This window comes from Thamnophis elegans, chromosome 10 (assembly GCF_009769535.1).
Source record: "Thamnophis elegans isolate rThaEle1 chromosome 10, rThaEle1.pri, whole genome shotgun sequence".
Classification (NCBI taxonomy): domain Eukaryota; kingdom Metazoa; phylum Chordata; class Lepidosauria; order Squamata; family Colubridae; genus Thamnophis; species Thamnophis elegans.
The window spans coordinates 8,747,156-8,768,143 of record NC_045550.1 but is presented as its reverse complement, the minus strand read 5'-3'; the positions used below and the strand labels follow the sequence as shown (position 1 = coordinate 8,768,143).

General features: G+C 36.2%; 1 protein-coding gene across 1 annotated transcript; it reads left to right on the top strand.

The window, feature by feature from the left end:
- The first annotated feature begins 1,410 nt into the window (after nucleotides 1-1,410).
- Nucleotides 1,411-19,772, top strand: LOC116514107 (transforming acidic coiled-coil-containing protein 2-like). The gene is given in 9 exon segments (XM_032225560.1): nucleotides 1,411-1,537; nucleotides 3,356-3,433; nucleotides 4,409-4,452; nucleotides 14,829-14,909; nucleotides 14,912-14,968; nucleotides 14,971-14,987; nucleotides 16,573-16,679; nucleotides 17,760-17,880; nucleotides 19,274-19,772. Coding segments are annotated over 8 exon segments (552 nt in total). The 5' UTR covers nucleotides 1,411-1,537; nucleotides 3,356-3,374; the 3' UTR covers nucleotides 19,340-19,772.
- Nucleotides 19,773-20,988: the final 1,216 nt, after the last annotated feature.

Sequence of the window (20,988 nt, the reverse complement as noted above, 5' to 3'; positions counted from 1 at the left end):
AGTTTCTTGTTTAAACTTGCCTTAATTAATTTAGATGTATTTAGTCACTGATTAGGTGCTTGAATCAAATATGATTGTTATGATTACTCTAATATAATTGCATTTTAATTAAAAATATTCATAAGATCTGTCAATAACTTGAATATTGAGTAAATACATCATTAATATTGTGATCACTCTTACAAAAATAAATCCACATCAACAATTTCATATTTTATCCTAAATATTCTACCATCTGCAGAACTATATTTAGGTACTGCTGTGTAGTGCTTTAGAAATAAGGTTAATATCAATTAAAAGTGAAAAAGTATAAGCAAAAGCTAACCATGTTATACACATTTAGATACGGTGGCTGAAAGTTTTGAGATATTTATTGGAAATACTTTGTTCCAACAAACTTTACTCTTTTCTTTTGCTTTTGACTTCAAATAAAATCATTTTGCTTTTGCTGATCGTTGTGTCTGTTGTTCCATGGTGAGAATACACAGTTCAGTAGATGTCAGGCTGCATCCTGTATGAAGTTGTCCAAATGTTCTATACTGAGAATTTGATATTTCATTTTAGCAAAAAAAAAAAAAAATGTTTTTAGGAAGAATTGAATAGCAGCAAAAAAGCGTTCAAGCACTAGAATGGAATGGAATAGAATAGACCTTGGAGATCTTCTAGTCCAGCTCGCTCAAGCAGGAGACCTATATCATCAGACAAGCGACTGTTCCGTCTCTTAAAAGCCTCCAGTGATAGATGACCCTGATGGTTTATAGCAGTGTAGTCAACCTGGTCCCTACCACCCACTGTGGGTGTTCCAGCTTTCAGGATGGGCGGTAGAGTTTTGCTGTAGCTCTGCTTTATAAATTTTATAAAGTAAAGTTATTTCCCTACTTTATAAACCACCATTACTGTGGAACCGGTGGGGCGGTTAGAACATTTTACTACTAGAAATACAAAAGTGGGGCGGTAGGTATAAAAAGGTTGACTACTCCTGGCTTATAGAGAACCTGCCCACTCGAGTAGGCAGGTTCTCTATAAACCAAACTTTTCCATCCTGAGCTCATCAGGCATCTTAAAAATTCAATGTTCATAATTTTTATGTGACTCGGAATCCTGAAAGAAGATACAGTCCAAATATTGGGAACATCAGATTGGACGCTGACAAAAGCATACTCTTCCCAACTGCTTTATGATAACTTTTGGTTCTGAAGCTCAGAGAAATGGTCCTTTGCAGAAGATTGGCATTTCCCATATCTGTGTATCGCTACGTAACGGGAGCTCTTGTGAAATAGCTTAAGGATAAACCAAAGAATATTTTAATTAATATTCCATCTTTTTCACATTGCATTCTTTTCTCATTTGAAATAGTTCATGACTGGAACGTATTACTAACTATTTGTCCTTATTTCAAATGAACAGAGGACACCGCAGTTGACGCTTCGATCTCTAAAAGTGCATGTACTCCGATAAGCAGCTCAGAGGGAGAAAATGCCTCCACTTTGCTTTATAAGCAGCAAGACCTGGACCGCCTTAAGAATTAACAGGGAAGGGTAATGGCAATTTAATCAAGGAAACCTGCCTGTTTATTGGTAGGCATTTTACTGATGCAGCCATTTTTGGAAGTTTGTTCTTCTAGTAATAAATTTAAAGAATGAATGATTTTCCAGTTATGTCAATACCACATTGTGTATTCTTTTTAAAGAATAAGTTGTCCTTATCTATTAAACATAATTCAGTGAATGTTCTAGCTATCTCTTTAGATTGCTGGTTCCTCATCCAATAAGAAAGTATATATATTATATGATATTATATTATTATATATATTATTATATTATATATTATATTTATTATATATATTATATATTTAATTTATTATATTATATTATTATATTTATTATATTTATTAGATTATATTATATATATTATATTAATTATTTATTATATTATATATATTATATTATTTATTTATTATATTATATTATATTATATTATTAATTAATTATATTTTATGATATTATATTATATATTATATATTATTATATTATATTATATTATTATTTATTTATTATTATATTGATATTATAGTATATTTATTATATTTATTATTATTTATTGTATTATTTTATTATTTCTATTATATTATATTATATATATTATATTATATAGATATTATATTATATTATATTATTATTATATTTATATTATTTAATTATATATATTATATTATATTATATTATATTATATTATATATATATATATTATTATATATATATTATATTATATTATATTATATATAATATGGGGACATAGTAATATATATTAATAATAGTTAACAGAAAGCAAGAATTCATTACAGAAAAGTTGATTGGGCAAATTTGGTGCATCTCCCATCTATTTTGATCATAATATTTATTGAGAAAATCTATGTATGGTTGATATTTATTATAATTGTCTGTTAGGATTTCTTTGTTTACCAAACAGAAGACTACATAAGAGCATTTGGGGGGGGGTTGGTAAAGAGTTTGGTAAATATTTGGCAAGGCCTAGGTTAATTTTTTTCCTAGAACTAATATAGTAAACAAATCAGACCTTTTTATAGTCTAGGTCAGGGATGTCAAACACGCAACAACACGTTGTCATGTGACGTATCGCAACTTTCCCCCCTTTTGCTAAAATGGCGGTGGGCGTGGCTAGCATGTGACATATCCAGTCTGTGGGCCGCAAGTTGAATCCCTGGTCTAGATACAGTTTGTGTATTTGGAACATAGATATTTAGGTAGTTCTTTAGGTACGTACAGTAGAATTCACATAAAGGCATGAATAGAGTTCACAGGATTCTTACCTTGCAAATTTTAAGACACATGGATTTCAACTTTCAGGATCCCTAGGCTGGCTAGGGATTCTGAGAATTGAAGTTTATATGACTTAAACAAGCTAAACTTGACATACAAAACCCTGATCTATTTTTTGAGCTTCTTGTGGATTCCAAAGATATCCAATCTCTGCAATAAACTATGATTTTTGAAGAAGTATAATTTGCTTGTATTTGTCTTAGCTTAGCAAGAGGGATAAATGCCAACACATTTTGATTTTATAAAAGTGGCATCTGCAGCAAAAAGTGATGACATAGAAAGACATGCAGATGGTGACATCACATGTGCCACAATCACGTACTTGCATCCTGATTTCTGATGCAAATATGTGTGCACCATAGCATTTGTGTGATAAATCATTGTGTGAGTTTCATCAGTTGCTCTCCTTACCTCCCCGTGATGCCTTAATTATAATCTTGCTATATTTTTCTATCAATTTTTAGGATGTTATGTGGCAAAGTTTTTACAACTTTATTTCTTCTCTTTTTTAAAAAAGATAATTGCAAGGAAAGGATGATTTCAGAATGGAAAGAGAAATATGAAGAAAGTAGGAGGGAAGTTATGGAAATGAGGTTTGTTTAATTTTCTATGAATCAATACTTTCAAAGTTTATGAAACAGTTAAAAAATCTTATTTTTTAATCATCCTCCTGATCCCAGACTGTTCAGCTTACCAAAATAGATCTGTTGAAAGAAGTGCCTCTGTGTGTGTGTGTTTTGCTCATAAGACATAATCTTCCATAAATATGGAAATAGTTTTCCTTTACTTATGTATAAATTAAACATAGGAATATGATACAGCAAGAAACTCTAGTATTCAAGAACTACCTTGACAGCACTTACTGAATAGAAAAACAGGTTATAAATCAACTAAATAAATAAATAAAATAGAATAAATACATATTCTACTGCTTTCTGTTTGAAAAAATCCCACAAATAATGTCAAGGTATCTATCAATAGCTTAGAATTCAGATAAATAGTTCAGTTGTTTACGTAAGATTTCATCATCTAACTTTTTGGGAGAACAAATTCAAAATAGGGTATCATTTTAAAGTTTAAGGCAACCTTTTTGAATTGTTTTAGTATCATGTTTATGGCTATTTCATAGAATTGGGACATTGCAATAGGTTTTTTCCCTCATTTCTGCAATTCAGAATGTAACTGCTAGTTAAATTAACATAGGTCTGTGGAAACTATCCATCTTTCTCCTCTGCTACCACTTTCTGGCAAAATCAGTTCAAAATTTGATCAGTAAGAACCTTCTACCTAGAATGGCAGATCTACCTTTGGACTGAACAAACTGAGAAACTCAATATGGAGGTCACAGTCTAGGCATAATAGATCACCTATTTTATAGCATAAATATGGATTTATCAGCATCCTAGCTGTCTATGAATTAATCTTTTGATTAAAGAAATGCCACACTGTAACAACTGTATTCTGTCATACATTTTGGAGCCAATTTGTAAGATTTTAATAGAGATGGCATTAGAGAAATCAATTTCTATGGATATATGTCATTTTCATATCTTTTTGTCTTTTAATAGGAAAATTGTTTCAGAGTATGAGAAGACAATTGCTCAAATGATAGGTAGGTATTCACTTTCATGAAAAGAAAATATTCTTTTCTTATTCTGTTACAGGGAATATACAATAATAGAAAATTAGTCCTGCAATGATCAAAGATTATTTAAGGAACAGGTTTGAGAATCAAACACATCTGTAGGTTTGGAAGTCTCCTTGGAAATTACTGTTATTTACTTGTTTACTTAAGCCTGTTCCATTGCTTACAATATTTCTTTTGGAGAAAACAGCTCTAATTCCTAGCTGTCTCATGTTACATGCATGCATTGATTCAATATAGAATTTCATCTCATCATACGTATGTAACACTGTTCATATAAAAAGTAAAGACAAGTAAATGCCAGGAAAAACATATTTATTTGAAATCAGCCAATTACGAAACAAACTTAAATATATTATATTCACTGCTTTGATGGCAGATACCTACCAAAACATTAAACAAGTACTGTTATATAATATTTAGGCCTAGGAAATTGCAGAATTCTGGATAACATTGGCCTCTCAAACAAATCACATTATTATGCCAAATGTCACTGTATTTTAGTTTAATTAAATTATTAATTTAATTCAATTAATTAAATTATTAGTACTTGTTGCAAGAAGATATCAAATATGACTATCAATCGTAATAAGTGTAAAGTATTAAGCTTCATAAAAGCTTCTCACGTCAAAATAAATGTAGAAATACTTCAATTACTTGGGCTGCTGTTTTTTAGAATTACTATTTTAAAGTTATTCTGTCGTATTATGTATTGTTGAGAATTTTTGTTTGGTAGATTTCCCTGGAAGAATGTGATTTAGAAGAGTGGCATAAATATTTTAAACTTAAATAAATCTTTAAATAGTTTATAATATGGTTTGAGTCGAAGGCAAATCACAATCATGCAAAGTTAGGGACAACATAATTTTGTCCTATTGTCTGTGTCAGGCTTTATATTTACATGACCTTTCTTTCATTTAAAATCATATTTATTTTTATTCTGTAATTCCATATCTTTAGATTATGTTCTGGTGAACGGTTTCCAATGTATAATGTAGGTGATTTTTGTGAAAGAAATGCTGAATATGAGATACAAATTTTGCTCATCTTTTGCATTTCAATTCTGTGTATTGGTTTTCCCCTAGTTGAGGAAACTTTGATTTTTTTAATTAAAAAAATTAACATCTGAGATCATTTTAATCGTGCAGATGGTAAATATGTCTTTTACAATTAATTTTTGGAGAAACTACACTAATTCTCCATCAGAGCAGTTATGTTAAATTGAACCATCTATACTTTTTCAAAAAAAAAATCAATTTAAATTAATCACACTACAGTGAAAGACTGAATTTATACTGAAACTTTGTGTTTACCTAGACATACCAGTAATCCCTCTTGTGCAGACTAGGATATATTTCCAGTACAAGTATTTCAGTGCGCTAATAGAGATTTATATGGTTTGTAAAAGATGCAAACAAAGATTAAACCGTTATAAAATTCACCTAGTGAAAATTGAGCAGTCCTTTCGAACAACATTCTTAGATGGTGATAAAAGTTCAGAAGCTTAACTAGCTGGCTGATCAACGCCCTCATGAAGGGTCTTCTTTAGATGTAACACGGACGAACTAAGCATGTGCAGACATTAAAACAATGGCTGATTGTTCTGTGATTTAATTTACTGGGGAGTTGTGAAGAGTCTGTAGATTTGTCTGCTTGTCCCAAAGAATAGATAAAAGGGGGGGGAAAGATGTTTATCATTGCTAATTGTATTTCAGTAAGTGATTATTTGCGTCACATCCTGGAGTCTGAGAGTAGAAATGGATAGCTCACAAGAGATTAAAGATGCCCCTAGATAAATGCATCCTTAGCAACATTGGCTAAAGGTGCCATCTCCCATTGATGTAAAGATTTGCCTTTTAGAAAGATTCAGAAGGAGGATTTGTGCCCCCTCTTCAAGTTTGGATATCCTTGGCCAGTGCCTATTCAGCATCAGCCTAAAGCTAGCTGTGACCTAGATATAGAAAATGTGTTTTGATTTTCCAGACAAGGTTTGTACAGTTTGAGTGCTAATTCTATAGTGGCTTTAAGATCTAGCAAAACATTCAGAATTGGGCTAATCCCATCCTCTTCTAGAAGTTCAGTTTAAATGCTTTAAATATTGTTGTGCACAGGAGTATTTTTATAAGCTAACAGAAAAGGAAAGGAAATGTTATTTAACGTGGTTATTTCTGACTAATCTTTATGCATGTGACTTTGTCCTAGTTAGAATCATAGCAGGAGCATCTGATATATGCAGAGAAAATGTACTAAAGTGTGTTCTGTGACAAGTATTGGTATCCTGTAAGGGAAATAATATGGGAGGGGGGGACCTTAGATTTGTAGCTGGGGAGATCTTTCTGAACACTTTATAAATCTGAACTAAACTAATACATTTTAGGGAAAGCTGATTGGGGTCAGAGCGTTAAGAAAAAAAGGTTTAAAGAAGTGCCCTAATGTTTTGCAAAATCAATTGTTCCAGTGCAGATTTAAAAAGGATTAGCTCCTAAGGATATAATTGGGAGGCAGACACTTGAGCAGGTAGGAGCCGAGGTGGCGCAGTGGGTTAGGGTGCAGTACTGCAGGCCACTTCAGCTGACTGTTATCTGCAGTTCAGCGGTTCAAATCTCACCGGCTCAAAGGTTGACTCAGCCTTCCATCCTTCCGAGGTGAGTGAAATGAGGACCCAGACTGTGGGGGCAATTTGCTGACTCAATTTGCTAAAAATCTGTAAACCGCTTAGAGAGGGCTGAAAGCCCTATGAAGCGGTATATAAGTCAAATAAATAATAAAAATAAATAATAAAAATAAATAAATAAATAAATAAATATAAATAAATAATAAATAAAAGAATTTGTAGAGCTCCTGGTAATTCCTTGGCATGTTTTCAGGTAGCATCTGCATTCATATAATTTCCTTTAAAATCCTCAGTCTTCATTTAGCTTATGCCTCTACTGCATGTTTGTCTCCTTAAAAAAAAGTTTATTTATAAAGGGTTTCCCATTGCATTCAGTCTACAGATTATATGAGTGCTTTTTGAACCATTTCTGCTGCGTTTTGTCAAGGTGGATTTCATATGCAGTATTTCCGTTTTCAGGGAATTCCGTTATCTACAGCTGCTGCCACCTTTTTGAGTGATTCATTCATTCATTCATTCATTCATTCATTCATTCATGTACGTGCTTGTGTGAAATCTGAAAGCAAACTCATCCACTTAGAACTATTATGCTGCTTCCTTTTTCATAACTGAACTAAAAGGAATATTGTGCTTTGTGCATTACAGATTGTTGCCTCCCGGTTTTTTCTGCTTTCTTAATAAATCCCTTGACTTTTTTTTTTTCCTGTTTTGCTTCCATTTTTGTTGCTTCTTGTTCTTTGCTTGCAAACCCAAAACAAAGGCAAGCCTGGTGAGTATTGCTTTTGCCAAATTTGGCACCTGCATATTGCATTTTTTTTAAAATTTATTTTATTTCATTTTGGCATTTACTTTTATGTATTTGCACTGTCTTCTGGTGAATGAACTCTACAGAAGCTCATTCTGCATATCTACAGAGAATGTAGATAAATATTGTTATTTCTAAGAATAATAGTGGTTAAATAACCATTAGATACTGCAAGCATTGGTGGGTTTTTTAATAGTGATAACCTTGTTCCATTGCACTTCAGGAATAGGAAGCAAAAACAATATTATTATTAATTAGCTGTTCTGACCCCCCTCTTCGCTATTACACACGACAGTCAGACAGTGTGGCACGACAAAACCACGCTCGACTAAAGTGCGCCCGATTAAACCGCATCGCTGATGTCATCAACAGGGCGACAACAGCGAGCGTGGAGAAAGAAGGGCGCTTTAAATAGCGCTTTGAAAGCAAGCCGATTCAAGTTAAGGTAAGGGTTAGGGTTAGGGTTAGGTTTAGGGTTAGGTTAAGGGTTAGGTTAAGGGTTAGGATTAGGTTTAGGTTTAGCGTTAGGTTAAGGGTTAGGTTTAGGGTTAGGTTTAGGGTTAGGTTAAGGGTTAGGTTTAGGGGGGTTAGGTTTAGGGGTTAATTTTAGGTTTAGCGTTTACAGCGTGCTTTTTTCTCCGCACTGTTGTCGCGCTGTGATGACATCAGCTACGCGGTTTCGTCGAGCGCGCTTTAGTCGAACGTGGTTTTGTGGTGGAACCGTCTTACAGAACTTCAAAGGAAATATCTTTATCAGTCCTGGCTCAAGCTGGCTGCAAGCCCAAAAATAAACGTAGATAAAGTCTTTGGCAAAAAGGTACACTGCAAAAGCAAAAACAAAAAGCTCTTACAGCAAAACCAGGTTTGCAGAAAGAAAGCAAATCACTTATCCAAGAGCCTCTTTAAATCACGAAACTGACCTCATGAACAAACCACAATGAACCACAAAACGACGAATGACGAACTACAAACGTTGACTTCTGCAACTAAGGCGTGGCACCATCCGTCTTTTATCTGCAGAAGACAACCCTAACGAGCAACAACTGCTCATTATTCCTGCATCCCGACTCAACTCACAGCAAACTTCTGCTGAGCCACAACACTTAGCTATATTACAAAGGTTTCCACAATACTTACAGTGGCAGTATGGCATCGTAAAAAATGTAATAAACTGTTTTTTTCACTTGGACAATTTCACATGATTATTTTGGCCATCTAAATACACAATTTAAAATAATCAAGGCAATCCATTTTAGATCCTATCTACTGAATTTTTTACCTCAGCATCCCCCAACCTTTCCAGCTCAGTGGACCAGTAGAGGTGGCGGCGGAGTGGGGCGGAGGGAAAGGAGATGGTTTCGTGTGCGCTGCTTTCACTAATGGCAATAGTGCTTATCAGAGGTGGGTTCCTACCAGTTCGCACCTATTCGGTAGAACCGGTTCATCAAATCTACCGAACCGGTTAGAAGATGTTCCACCAGTAGACCCGGAAAGCAGGCCACACCTACAGAAGAGGTTCCAAAAAATTTTGAAATCCACCACTGGTGCTTATATACTGCTTCCCACAGTTTTACGGCCCTCTCTAAGCAGTTTACAAAGTCGGCATATTGCCCTAACAATCTGGGTCCTCATTTTATCAACCTCGGAAGGATGGAAGGCTGAGTCAACCTTAAGCCAATTGAAATTGAACTGTTGGCAGTCAGCAAATACAGCTTCCCTCACACGAATGCAGTAGCTCACCAGTCCCAAGCCCAGTTCCCAATGAGTTGTGTCCCAGAACCGGCTGCAGACTGGTGGTTGGGAACCCCTGCCCTACTTGAAATAAGATGTGCAAGTTTCAGTAGTAGGGTCAACTCATATATTTCATAAGAGGAGAAATACATTCCCGTATTGGATGCTAGTTACACTTGATCCCTTCTAAATTTCATATTAGAAGTGATGTCTTTGAAAATTTATCTTAAGAAAGGCTGGACTACATCATCCTAGATCAGGGATGTCAAACCCGCAGCGTCACAAGATGAGTCAGGACTTTTTCCCCCTTTGCAAAACTAGGCGGGGGTACGGCCAACATGTGACGCATCCGGCCCAGGAGTTTGACAACCGTGTCCTAGATGGTGTCATTAAGCAAAAGCTCTCTTCATTGTTTTAGGAACAAGGAACACAATGTTCAGTTGTTTTTCTGGTTAAACAGAAATTGTGAAAATGTAATCTATGCTTTATACTGATTTTAGTAATTATACAGCAAATAATTACTCATAGGCTTTTTCAAAACTATTTGATAATAAGATAAATTAAAAATTTATGTCTTATTATCGGGTATCTGCGAGACCGTCTTCTGCCACATACCTCCCTCAGACCAATAAGATCGGACAGGATGGGCCTCGTCCGGGTGCCGTCAGCGGGACAATGCTGACTGGCGACGCCTAGGAGTAGGGCCTTCTCTGTTGCCGCTCCGGCCCTGTGGAATGAGCTGCCCCCCTGAGATCCGGGCCCTACCCACTCTCATGGCCTTTCGCAAAGCCATTAAAACCTGGCTTTTTCCGGCAGGCTTGGGGCTGTTGACCCCTTGATTGAGGTCCAGCCCCCTTTTGTCTGGGTGTTTGTTGTGTTTCCCTTTTTAACCTTGTGTCCAATTGTTTTTAATAATTCTTTTTAATCTTTTTTCATTTCTGTAAGCCGCCCGGAGTCCTCCGGGATTGGGCGGCATAGAAATTTAATGAATGAAATTAAATTAAACATTTGGGGGAGTCATCTATCTGCCCAGTAGGATCTAATAGAACAGGATATTTACATATTTCCTCAGTCAGAGATTATTACCTAGAGCAGTGTTTTTCAACCTTTTTTGTGCAAAGGCACACTTTTTTCATGAAAAAAATCACGAGGCACACCACCATTAGAAAATGTTAAAAAATTTTAACTCTGTGCCTATATTGACTATATAAAGTGTTTTTCCCACGGCCACACCTTACACTATGTCACGGCACACTAGTGTGCCACGCACAGTGGTTGAAAAACACTGACTAGAGAGTGTTGCAGAAAACCTGTCTTTTCAATTACTACGCCTCTCATCAATTATAGTATGGCCTGGACACCAGGACATCCTTGTATCTTCAGAAGCTCAATGCAGATTTGGCTTCTTTTATCAATCTTGGCAGGGCGAATAGGGCTATCTGTGGATGAACATCTGTTCGATTGGTATCATTTGGAATGTTTGCCTCTTGGTGCACATAATTGCTTATGTTGTATGTTTGGGTTTTAATTTTTCATTATCATGAATCTGTTTTTAACCCAAGTTGCCGTTTCAGTGAGTTGTATGTTGCTCAGTGTTTATTGATTGGAGTAGCCCATAAGAAATTTAAATAATTAATATCTTAGTATAAATGATGATACTCTTTGCAATGAGATGATGCTGACTGTCAGGTTTGCAGTGGGGAAGATGGATGGATTGATGTTTTTTCCCATAAATCAGTTCATAACCACAACTTGGTCAGGAAAAAAGGCTACACAACCAACAAAATGTCAGACTCACTTGGTGGAGAAAATAATAATATAAAGAATTTATTTTCTTGCCCATGATCTGAATACTCCAAAAGATGTTTGATTCTGCAAGCTTCGATGTGTCACTTAACCTACATTCTCTTTCTTCATATTCCATGGTTTTTTATTGGAGCTCTGGATAAACAGATCAACTTCTGTGAAGACCAGTAATCAGTAGAAAAACCCAACCAGTGTCTGTTATACCCTGGCAAAATGAAAAATCTGCTCCAAATTGCCTTTTCCATTTTAGGATTTGGAACTGGCTTGAATTTAGGAAACATATTTGCTAAATGGCATAGAGGAAAATTCACCTTTGAAAAGTGATCAGCAAGGTGCATATTAAATGTGAAAATTAAGTTAATTTTTCAGTATTGGCTGAATTTTGCTGCAGCCCATTATTGGGCAGGGTGGGATTAGAACGAAGCTGCCTAGAAAACTATTTTTCTTCCGTGTTTAAATATCAATAGCAATGAAACTCATAATCTAAGGATTTTATTCAGAGAATCCTGATCAGAATAACAGAGTTGAAGAAGCTTGGAAGTCTTCTACTGCAAACCCTCAAATAATGTAAATCTTTATATATGTAAAAATGGGAGGGGGGTATTTAGCTTTAAAATATAATTCTATGGAAATGTGACTTCCAATTCCATTTTATTTTCATCTGAAAGTAACCTCTATGGAACTCATAGGCTTTTTATTCAGATTAAACACTTTGGAAGGACCTCTAAGAATTCCATATTTTGTTTAGTTTTCAGGAGTGTCTGCATTAGGCTTAGTTTCACTGATGTATCAAGCAACATAGTTCTTTTGATTGGCAAAAAATCAAAACCACCTTCTGCAGTTATCAGAGTCAACTAAATTTCACCAAAAGAATGGAAAAAGAAACAAGACCGAAAAATGATCCTCTGAATTATGACCCAGCGGCCATTACCATATTGTTTACAATATGTTACTCTTGTCTAGACGTTGCCCTGTTCTATTTAGCATGTTGTGTGCAAATCAATACAATACTGAGCATACTGTAATACATTAAAGAATGACACATTCTGTAGATGCTATAACTGAAAGAGCAAATATTCATGTGCAAGCACTCAATATATTCAATATACTAAATTATAAACAGGTGGTAGTGACAAAGTCTTTGTTGCTTTAATTGTATAACTGCTTCTAGCCAAGTTTTCTACTTTTCCCTCATTCATTGAATTTATAGCAATGTAACAGACAACTTATCTGTTCGTAGATAACCTGTTTTTTTTCATTCTCCTTCATCTTTCCAATAATTTTTGTACCATTGTGGGTAAAAGATGTGCAAAAGGACATACTAGAGGCATCTTTATATTTACGAATAACTGAGAATAACTCACTGCCCTTTGAAAATGTACCCAATTTATTAGAAGAATAACCAGATTTATTATATGTTTATAATATAAAATACAAAGAAAATACTGGGAAAATAGCGGAGGGAGAATGGAAGGGAAAGGGTAGGGAAAGTGGGGAGGAAGGAGAAGGTGTGTGACTGTCTACTCTCTTTTGCTACAGTAAAATAAATAACATCAAGCCCTGAACTTTTTACTTTTACCTAATAGTAAAATGAGCCATTTCTATAAGAACAAACCTATCTAATCGACGAATTTGTTGTAGTACGAAGTTGTGTCTAACCAATCATGACCCCATGGACAACATTCTCCAGGCCTTCCTGTCCTCTATCATCCTCTGAAGTCAATTTAAGTTCGCACCTACTGCTTCGGTTGACTCCATCAGCCACTCATTGCTCTGTCATCCCCTCTTCTTTTGCCCTCAATTACTCCCAGCATTAGGCTCTTTTTCCGGTTGAGTCCTTCCTTCTCATTAGGTGGCCAAAGTATTTGAGTTTGATCTTCAGGATCTGGCCTTCTAAAGAGTAGTCAGGGTTGATCTCCTCTTAAGACTGACCGGTTTGATCGCCTTGTAGTTCAAGGGACTCGCAAGAGTCTTCTCCAGTACCAATCACAGAATAGCCAGTTCTTAATTGAGGTTGCCGCTATTGGTAACTCAGATTTAATGATCAGAATTGGGACTAGCAACTCGATCATTTAACAAAATGGTCAACTAAGAAATTTTTAATTGTTTTTCCCTTTCTATACAGGACTGGTTGAAGGTTGTAAATGCAAGAAATAAAAGTTACTTCATGACTGCAAACAGTAACTCAATGAGGCAGTCACTGAACCTTTATTGTTTTTATTGATGGAACTGTTCTCAGAGAAGCAATAAGAAAAGTAATTGGATCATCATAAAATTAAGACTCTTTTATGATATATGGCAATTATTGCATGCATGAGTATTATACACATGCATCTAAAAATAACATATAATCAAAGCTGTTCCTTGTTCACATAGTGTGTAAGCTCCGATTTGCTACAGGTCTGAGAAAAATAGACACTTGATAATAACTGTAATGTTGTAAAAAGTAGTGACCTTTTAAAGTAGAATGTATGAAAAATCTGGCTCACCTTCAGATTTGAGGGAGTTGCAGCCTCAAACAAAGCAGGTGGATAAAACTGGATTAAAATTCTAGGAAAACAGGGAGGGAAAAAAAGAGACAGAATTGTGGAAATACATAAATAGTGCTTGCTGGGGAGAAAATGGAGAATGGAAACTTCTCAGCTTTCAATGAAATTGACTAGTAGGAAATTCAGGCGAAAAGCAGAGGGGAAATTTACAGGGTCAGAGCTAATAATAGAATCACTTTTTACAGGATTGCTAAGGGCCATAGACACATTATGTGCTTAAAGGTAAGGATAAAGAAATCAATGCAGAATCAAGCTTATCATAATTTTCTGTTCCAGAATCAGAATAGTATGTCTAATATGAATGGTTTCATCTGGCAGTTTCTTTTGAAGTTATCATAACTACTTGTATAGATTTGTCTCTCTTTATTTAAGGAATGTTTTGATTTTAGGGTTGAACTGCCATTTCATAAAGTGAAATATATGGTTTCGTATATTAAAGGTTTTCAGTTGAAATGATTCTAGGTTTCTCCAGACTAGTGGGAGGTTTTGAGTCAGCAGAAAGAAATTATTTTACATCGATTCACACTTTTCATTCTTGCTAAAACTATGCTGCATATTTATGGCAATATGATTCCCATAAAGGCGCTTTTCTTTGTTAAATATTTGCTTCTGATTACTTGTAAAGGACAAGAATGATGTCAGCCCTCTTTAAATGTTTCAGGTGATGTGATAAAATATTTGTACCCATAATAAAACAATGTTTTAAATGCTTAACTTTACCAAGCAAAACATGCCCCTCGTTCTACTTTGCACGATCTCATTTTCATGCTTTAATTTAATTTTAGGTTTTTAAAACTTATTCATTGTTTTTGAGCCTTTTGATTGTTGTTTCCTATAGAGGATGAGCAGAGAGAGAAATCCATGTCCCATCACACTGTCCAGCAACTTATTATGGAAAAAGAGCAAGCATTGGCTGACCTGACTCTGTGGAAAAATCTCTAGCAGATCTTTTCAGGAGATATGAAAAAATGAAAGAAGTTCTGAAGGATTTAGGAAGGTAGGTCACAGTGAATAATGCTCCCATCAAAACACCCACATTTACTAAGGTGCACGTATAGGTCTGGAGTTGTCTATGGCTGCATTTTTTAATTCCTTTGGGAGGGTGTTGGGTGTTCCTGATTTCCACATTCACCAGGAGGCTTTTGGCTGAAGATCAGGTCCTTGCAGTCAGGGATTTGGGGAAAAGAATTCTGCTTGGAAGTGACAGTTCACAAGCTTCCTTTCCATCCTCAGTGCTTCTTCTGATAAAACATTTATAACCCAATTGTTAGGTCTTTATCTAGCAACCATCCTTAATCTAATAACTGAGATGCATCAGCCTGAAAGTGTTGCCATTGAGCTCTAATAAAAGAAACTGCCAAAGAAACCTTTTACACCTGTTTATACTATTGCAAGGATATGTATAAATTGTAAATTTAATGAATTATATGCCGCCCAATCCCGAAGGACTCCGGGTGGCTTACATAAAAACAACTCTAAAAAGAATACAAAAAATTAAAATAGAGAGGAAAGCAAGTTAAAAAACACATCATGCACTCAATCTTAGTGGGGCTGGACCTCATTCATGAGGTCAACCGCCCCAGGCCTGCCGGAATAGCCAGGTCTTAGTAGACTTACGGAAGGCTGAGAGAGTGGGGAGCGTCCGGATCTCTGGGGGTAGATCGTTTCCATAGGGCTGGGGCAGCTACAGAGAAGGCCCTCCCCGAGGAGCCGCCAGACGTCATTGTCTAGTCGACAGCACTGGAGAAGGCCCATCCTGGTGATCTTATCGGACGCTGGGAGGTATGTGACAGAAGACAGTCTCGTAGATATCCGAGTCCTAAGCCATGTAGGGCTTTAAAGGTGATAACCAGCACCTTGAAGTGCGTTCGGAGACCGATAGGGAGCCAGTGCAGCTCGTGGAGGATAGGTGTAACGTGGGTGTATCTCGGTACACCCAATATCGCTCGCGTGGCTGCATTCTGGACCAGTTGTAGTCTCCGAACACTTTTCAGGGGCAGCCCCCATGTAGAGCGCGTTACAGTAGTAACGCGCCATAAACAGTTTATGGTAGGCCTTTGGATTCAGTGAAGTGATATTGTTTTGCAATATATCTGTAAGCAGAGAGATGGCTCTACAATTCTAATCTGGAGACGCAAAGTTTAGCACCAATGGGGATACTGAAGATACATTATTATCATAAGTGGTGGGTGTGAAAATTATACGTTATTCCCTGATTCATGCGAAATATATAACCCTTAATGATTTTCGATTCATTCACTGTGTTTAAAAGCAACTGTGTACTTTGCCAAAAAGCCAAGGCAAACTATTTTCTGTAGGACACACGACCTTGCAGAAAAGGGATTCTTAGACAGCCTTGAGCTTCATATGCCATGCATGGCCTGTAAAATCATTTAGAAGATGGCTGCTTAGCATTTATATCCTGTAGTTCTGCCTCCCTTGTTTTAAGGAAATCTACTACTTTCATGTTTCTTTTCAATAAAAGATCTGCTACCTACAATTGTAGACCATGGTCAAAAGCCTGCAACTTACTGTGAACCTTATGGTTTGTTGTTAAGCTATTTTTATGTTTCCCACTAAAGAATGAAGAAGTGTTAAAGAAATGTGCACAAGAATATTTATCACGAGTTAAAAAAGAAGAGCAGAGATATCAAGCCCTCAAGATTCACGCAGAAGAAAAACTGGACATGTATTTTATAGGGCTTGGGAGAAGCCCTGAATTTCAACCAAGAACTTCTGATCTGAAGTCTGTTGTAAACTAATTCTGGAGTTTTCTTTTTCCGTCTGATTCTTGTCAGTACTTATAATTTTGATCTGACTCCTATAAAATGTATTCTGTCATTCTTTAAGGTTCCCCTTCATTTTTATAGCCAGCCCTCCCCTACTTTTTTAAAACATTCAGGAAAGGTTCAATTAAGCCCCAAGTATCAAACCTTAACATAATACAGTATAAGGTAAATGTGGAAAGCTGATATGCCAGTATGGTGCTGAATTTCATAAAGAATTATATCTGTGTTTCACAAGTTACAATAATAAGGCTTTTTATAAATGTATATAAAATCTTGCCAAGAAAACTTTAGGAATTAGTCTGGCCAGTTGCCAGGAATCAAACCTGACATGAATGCATAAGAGTGTGGGGGCGGGATGGAGGTTCCTTGGCATTCATGGGGTGCCCCTGAAGAGTGTTCGAAGACTGCAGTTGGTCCAGAATGCAGCCGCATGAGTGATTGTGGGTGCACCTAGATACACCTATCTTCCGCGAGCTGCACTGGCTCCCCATTGGTCTCCGGACACGCTTCAAGGTGCTAGTCGTTACTTTTTAAAGCCATACATGGTTTAGGACCTGGCTACCTGAGAGACCGCCTCCTGCCATTTACCTCCCAGAGACCCATAAGATCACACAGATTGGGCCTCCTCCGGGTGCCATCGGCTGGTCAATGTCGGCTGGTGACCCCCTGGGGAAGGGCCTTCTCTGTTGCTGCCCCAGCCCTATGGAACGATCTCCCCGTAGAGATCCAGGACCCTTACTACTCTTCCGGCCTTCCGTAAAGCTACTAAGACCTGGCTGTTCCAACAGGCCTGGGGCTGTGATTAGTATCCAGCCCCACTCTAAGCAGTATGTATGTTGTGTAATTTTAAAAATTGTATTTTATTTTAATTTTTATATGTCCCTTTGTCTTGTCTGTAAGCCACCCAGAGTCCTAGGAGTGGGCGGCATACAAATACCAATAAACCTAAACCTAAACTCAATATACCTGTGTTTCTGCAGAGCCAATGCTGAAATTGCACAAGTTCGGGGAAAGGCTCAGCAAGAACAAGCAGCTTACCAAGCCAGCCTTCGTAAAGAGCAATTAAAAGTGGATGCATTGGAAAGAACACTGGAACAAAAGGTGACTCGCTCTGAACTAAACAAAGCTGCTTGCAGAGGAAGTTCTGTGTTTGGCAGCTGCTTCTAAGCAGATACAGCAATTTACTTGAAAAATGTAAAACCATCTATCTTTTTCCTGTCAAACGCTATCCTAAAACTTCAAGAAGTCTTTAAATTGGTTTGGGCTGCTGGGGGCTTTGCCTCAACAGTTCAGTAGCATCTATTTATTTATCAAATTTATTGGGCACACAGGGTAACCCTGGGCCACGTTCTCTATGGGTGGTGGCTACTTATCTATGGTGGTGATGTAGTAATATCAGAGAGAGGAGGTTAGATTTCACTGTGTGTTTAGGCAGTTCAAGGATTGCGTAAACTTAGAACCGAGGTGGCGCAGTGGTTAGAGTTGCAGTACTGCAGGCCACTTCAGCTGACTGTTATCTGCAGTTCAGCGGTTCTAATCTCACCGACTCAAGGTTGACTCAGCCTTCCATCCTTCCGAAGTGGGTGAAATGAGGACCCAGACTGTGGGGGCGATATGCTGACTCTGTAAACCGCTTAGAGAGGGCTGAAAGCCTATGAAGCGGGTATATAAGTCTAACTGCTATTGCTATTGCTAAACTTAGTATCTCATTTTACTGTTTATTAGGGCTATACAGCATTTCATATTTGAAATCCAAAAACATTGGAATGGGAGGAAGTGTTAACAGAACATCCTCTATGCAGTGCTTCAAAGCAGCTGGATCTCAGCACAGAGGTTTCAAAGCAGGCAGCATGTTGGCCTTCCTTCCCAGTGCAAAGGCCTTTTGTAGATCAAAACTAAAGTACTGCAATCCAACCTTAATTCAATGATGGGTGACTGTGGCTTATTGCAACGTTTCTCAGCCTCAACAACTTTAAGATGTCACCCATGGCCAATTGGGTTATCTTTTGAAAGATAATTTCCTGATCTAAACAGAGAATGACCAAAAGAGCAGTGAAAATGGAGCAATGTCCCAGCTTACTTTCCTTGTAGAAAATTGACAGGGAGTGTTGGAAATGACAATCGTGTAATCAATCATTCTGGGAGAATTCTGGGAATTAAAGTCCCTTAAAGTTGAGGTTGAAAACGCTGGCTTAGCCTATTGATAGCCGAAATCTGGCTTCTAGGAGACAATAGTTTATCCTTTTAGAATGATTTGAATCTAGGAAAAGATTTAGGTGTAAGAGAATATAAAATGAAAGCTTTCCTGAAAGGTCCCGCAGTGATGTGCTTAAGGAAAGATGATCGGTATAAGCAGAATTGAATTGCAGACAGATACTGCTCTTTCCCCAGCGCGTACAACAAATGTGATTTTCATAATTCAAACAGAGTGCAGTACAGCTTTTAACCAAAATATATTTATTTTTTCCTTCCTGTGTATGTGTGTTTCTTTTAGAATAAAGAAATAGAAGAGTTGACGAAGATTTGTGATGAACTGATTGCCAAAATGGGAAAAAGCTAACTTTTAACCAAAACCCTAAATTACAATCTTGAGTGCAATATGACCATTGGCACAGTGATATCCAGTCAGCGATGTGAACGTATTCTATTTTCACTTTTTGTATGCACTACTGTATTTTTTTCTTAATAATGCTGATTTGATTGTATGCAGTACAAAGACTATCAGAAATCCTTGCTATTGCCTGCAATTCTTTCCTTTGTATAATTCATAGCAAGTTGATCTCAAAAGTTCCTGTATCAGGGAGATTTGTCGAGTTCTTTAATAAATTACAGTTGCTCATCCTAGCCTTCCCTTTGTACATGAGTTCCCATGTTGGATGTCTTTTTTTGGATTTAATATGTGTATTACATGCATGGGGACTCTTGCCTTAAGGAGTGTAAATTTGATCTGCATTTTCTGATTTGTAAAATAAAATAGAAAGTTGAAAAATTAAGGTACTTGCCTTGTTATACTTACCACAAATATTTTTCCCTTCCAGTTTGAAAATGGGTTTCATATTATTAATTGGGACATTGAAAATCAGTCTAAATCTGATATTCAGTAGCATCAGCTTTTTTATATATTATTCTGTTACTTCATTGGTTGAAAACATTATTTCTCAGAATACCAATACAACCAGGATGCTATAGAAATCACCCAGTTATACTGTATACAGAATTCCCAAGAGAAAATGATATATATTAAATATATACTATATAAAATATGTGACTTCTGAATGCTTCTACAAATGATGCTAGGGCCGATACAAGCTCCTGGAAATATTTGACTTTAAAAGATCTGAGTTTTTATAAACTTATTATTTTCTTTCATATTGTGTTCTTCTTGTTTATTATATTGAGAATTGCCCATGGTTGTTTTGGAACTAAGTCCTGGTGAATTGAAATACATAAATGCTTTTTAAAATCCACCCAGACATTTTCTGAGCAACAAGGTTACTTAGTATAGTGATAAATTCAATCCTATTCTAGAATCTATCATTTGTAATGATAAACCTCAGACCTATTTTAATGCTAAAATTCTAGATTGCAACAGAGTTGAAATTTATTGAAACAGTGCCAGAAACATCAAGTAATCTGCACTTTTAGTAGCACTTTTAAAATATAAAATGTAAAATTCAAGTAAATGAATAAAAGAAGTATTGGATATTTATTCATCACATTCATAATTGTAAAATAATAGACCAGTTTTTAATATAGTGGAGAACTGGAGGTTCAACATACTCATACTACTTTGATTAATTATTTGAGATGTGTTAGCTTATCCCAGAAATTCTGAGTAGAAATGTATATAAATGGTGCTTTTTCCAAGTACTGTGTCACTAAAAAGGATTTGCAGCATTAGTTTCAAAAAATAGACATAGCAATATATTGCTTTCAGTATCACAAAGCTTTTACTACAAAAACAATCAGCAATAGGGTGAAACATGATTCTGGAGTAAGTCACAAAAATGGGGAACTATATTAAAGTAATTCTCATGTATCTTTATCATATAATTTAAAGTGAACACATCGATGTAGAATGCTTCATTTTTTGCCACTTCTTTATACAGCTTATACTAACCATTATAAGTTGTGCCTTTCAGGAAACATTTGATATCAAATTCCTAATCCCTTACTTGCCAAGCTTTGTACTGTGTCAAATGAAAGTTC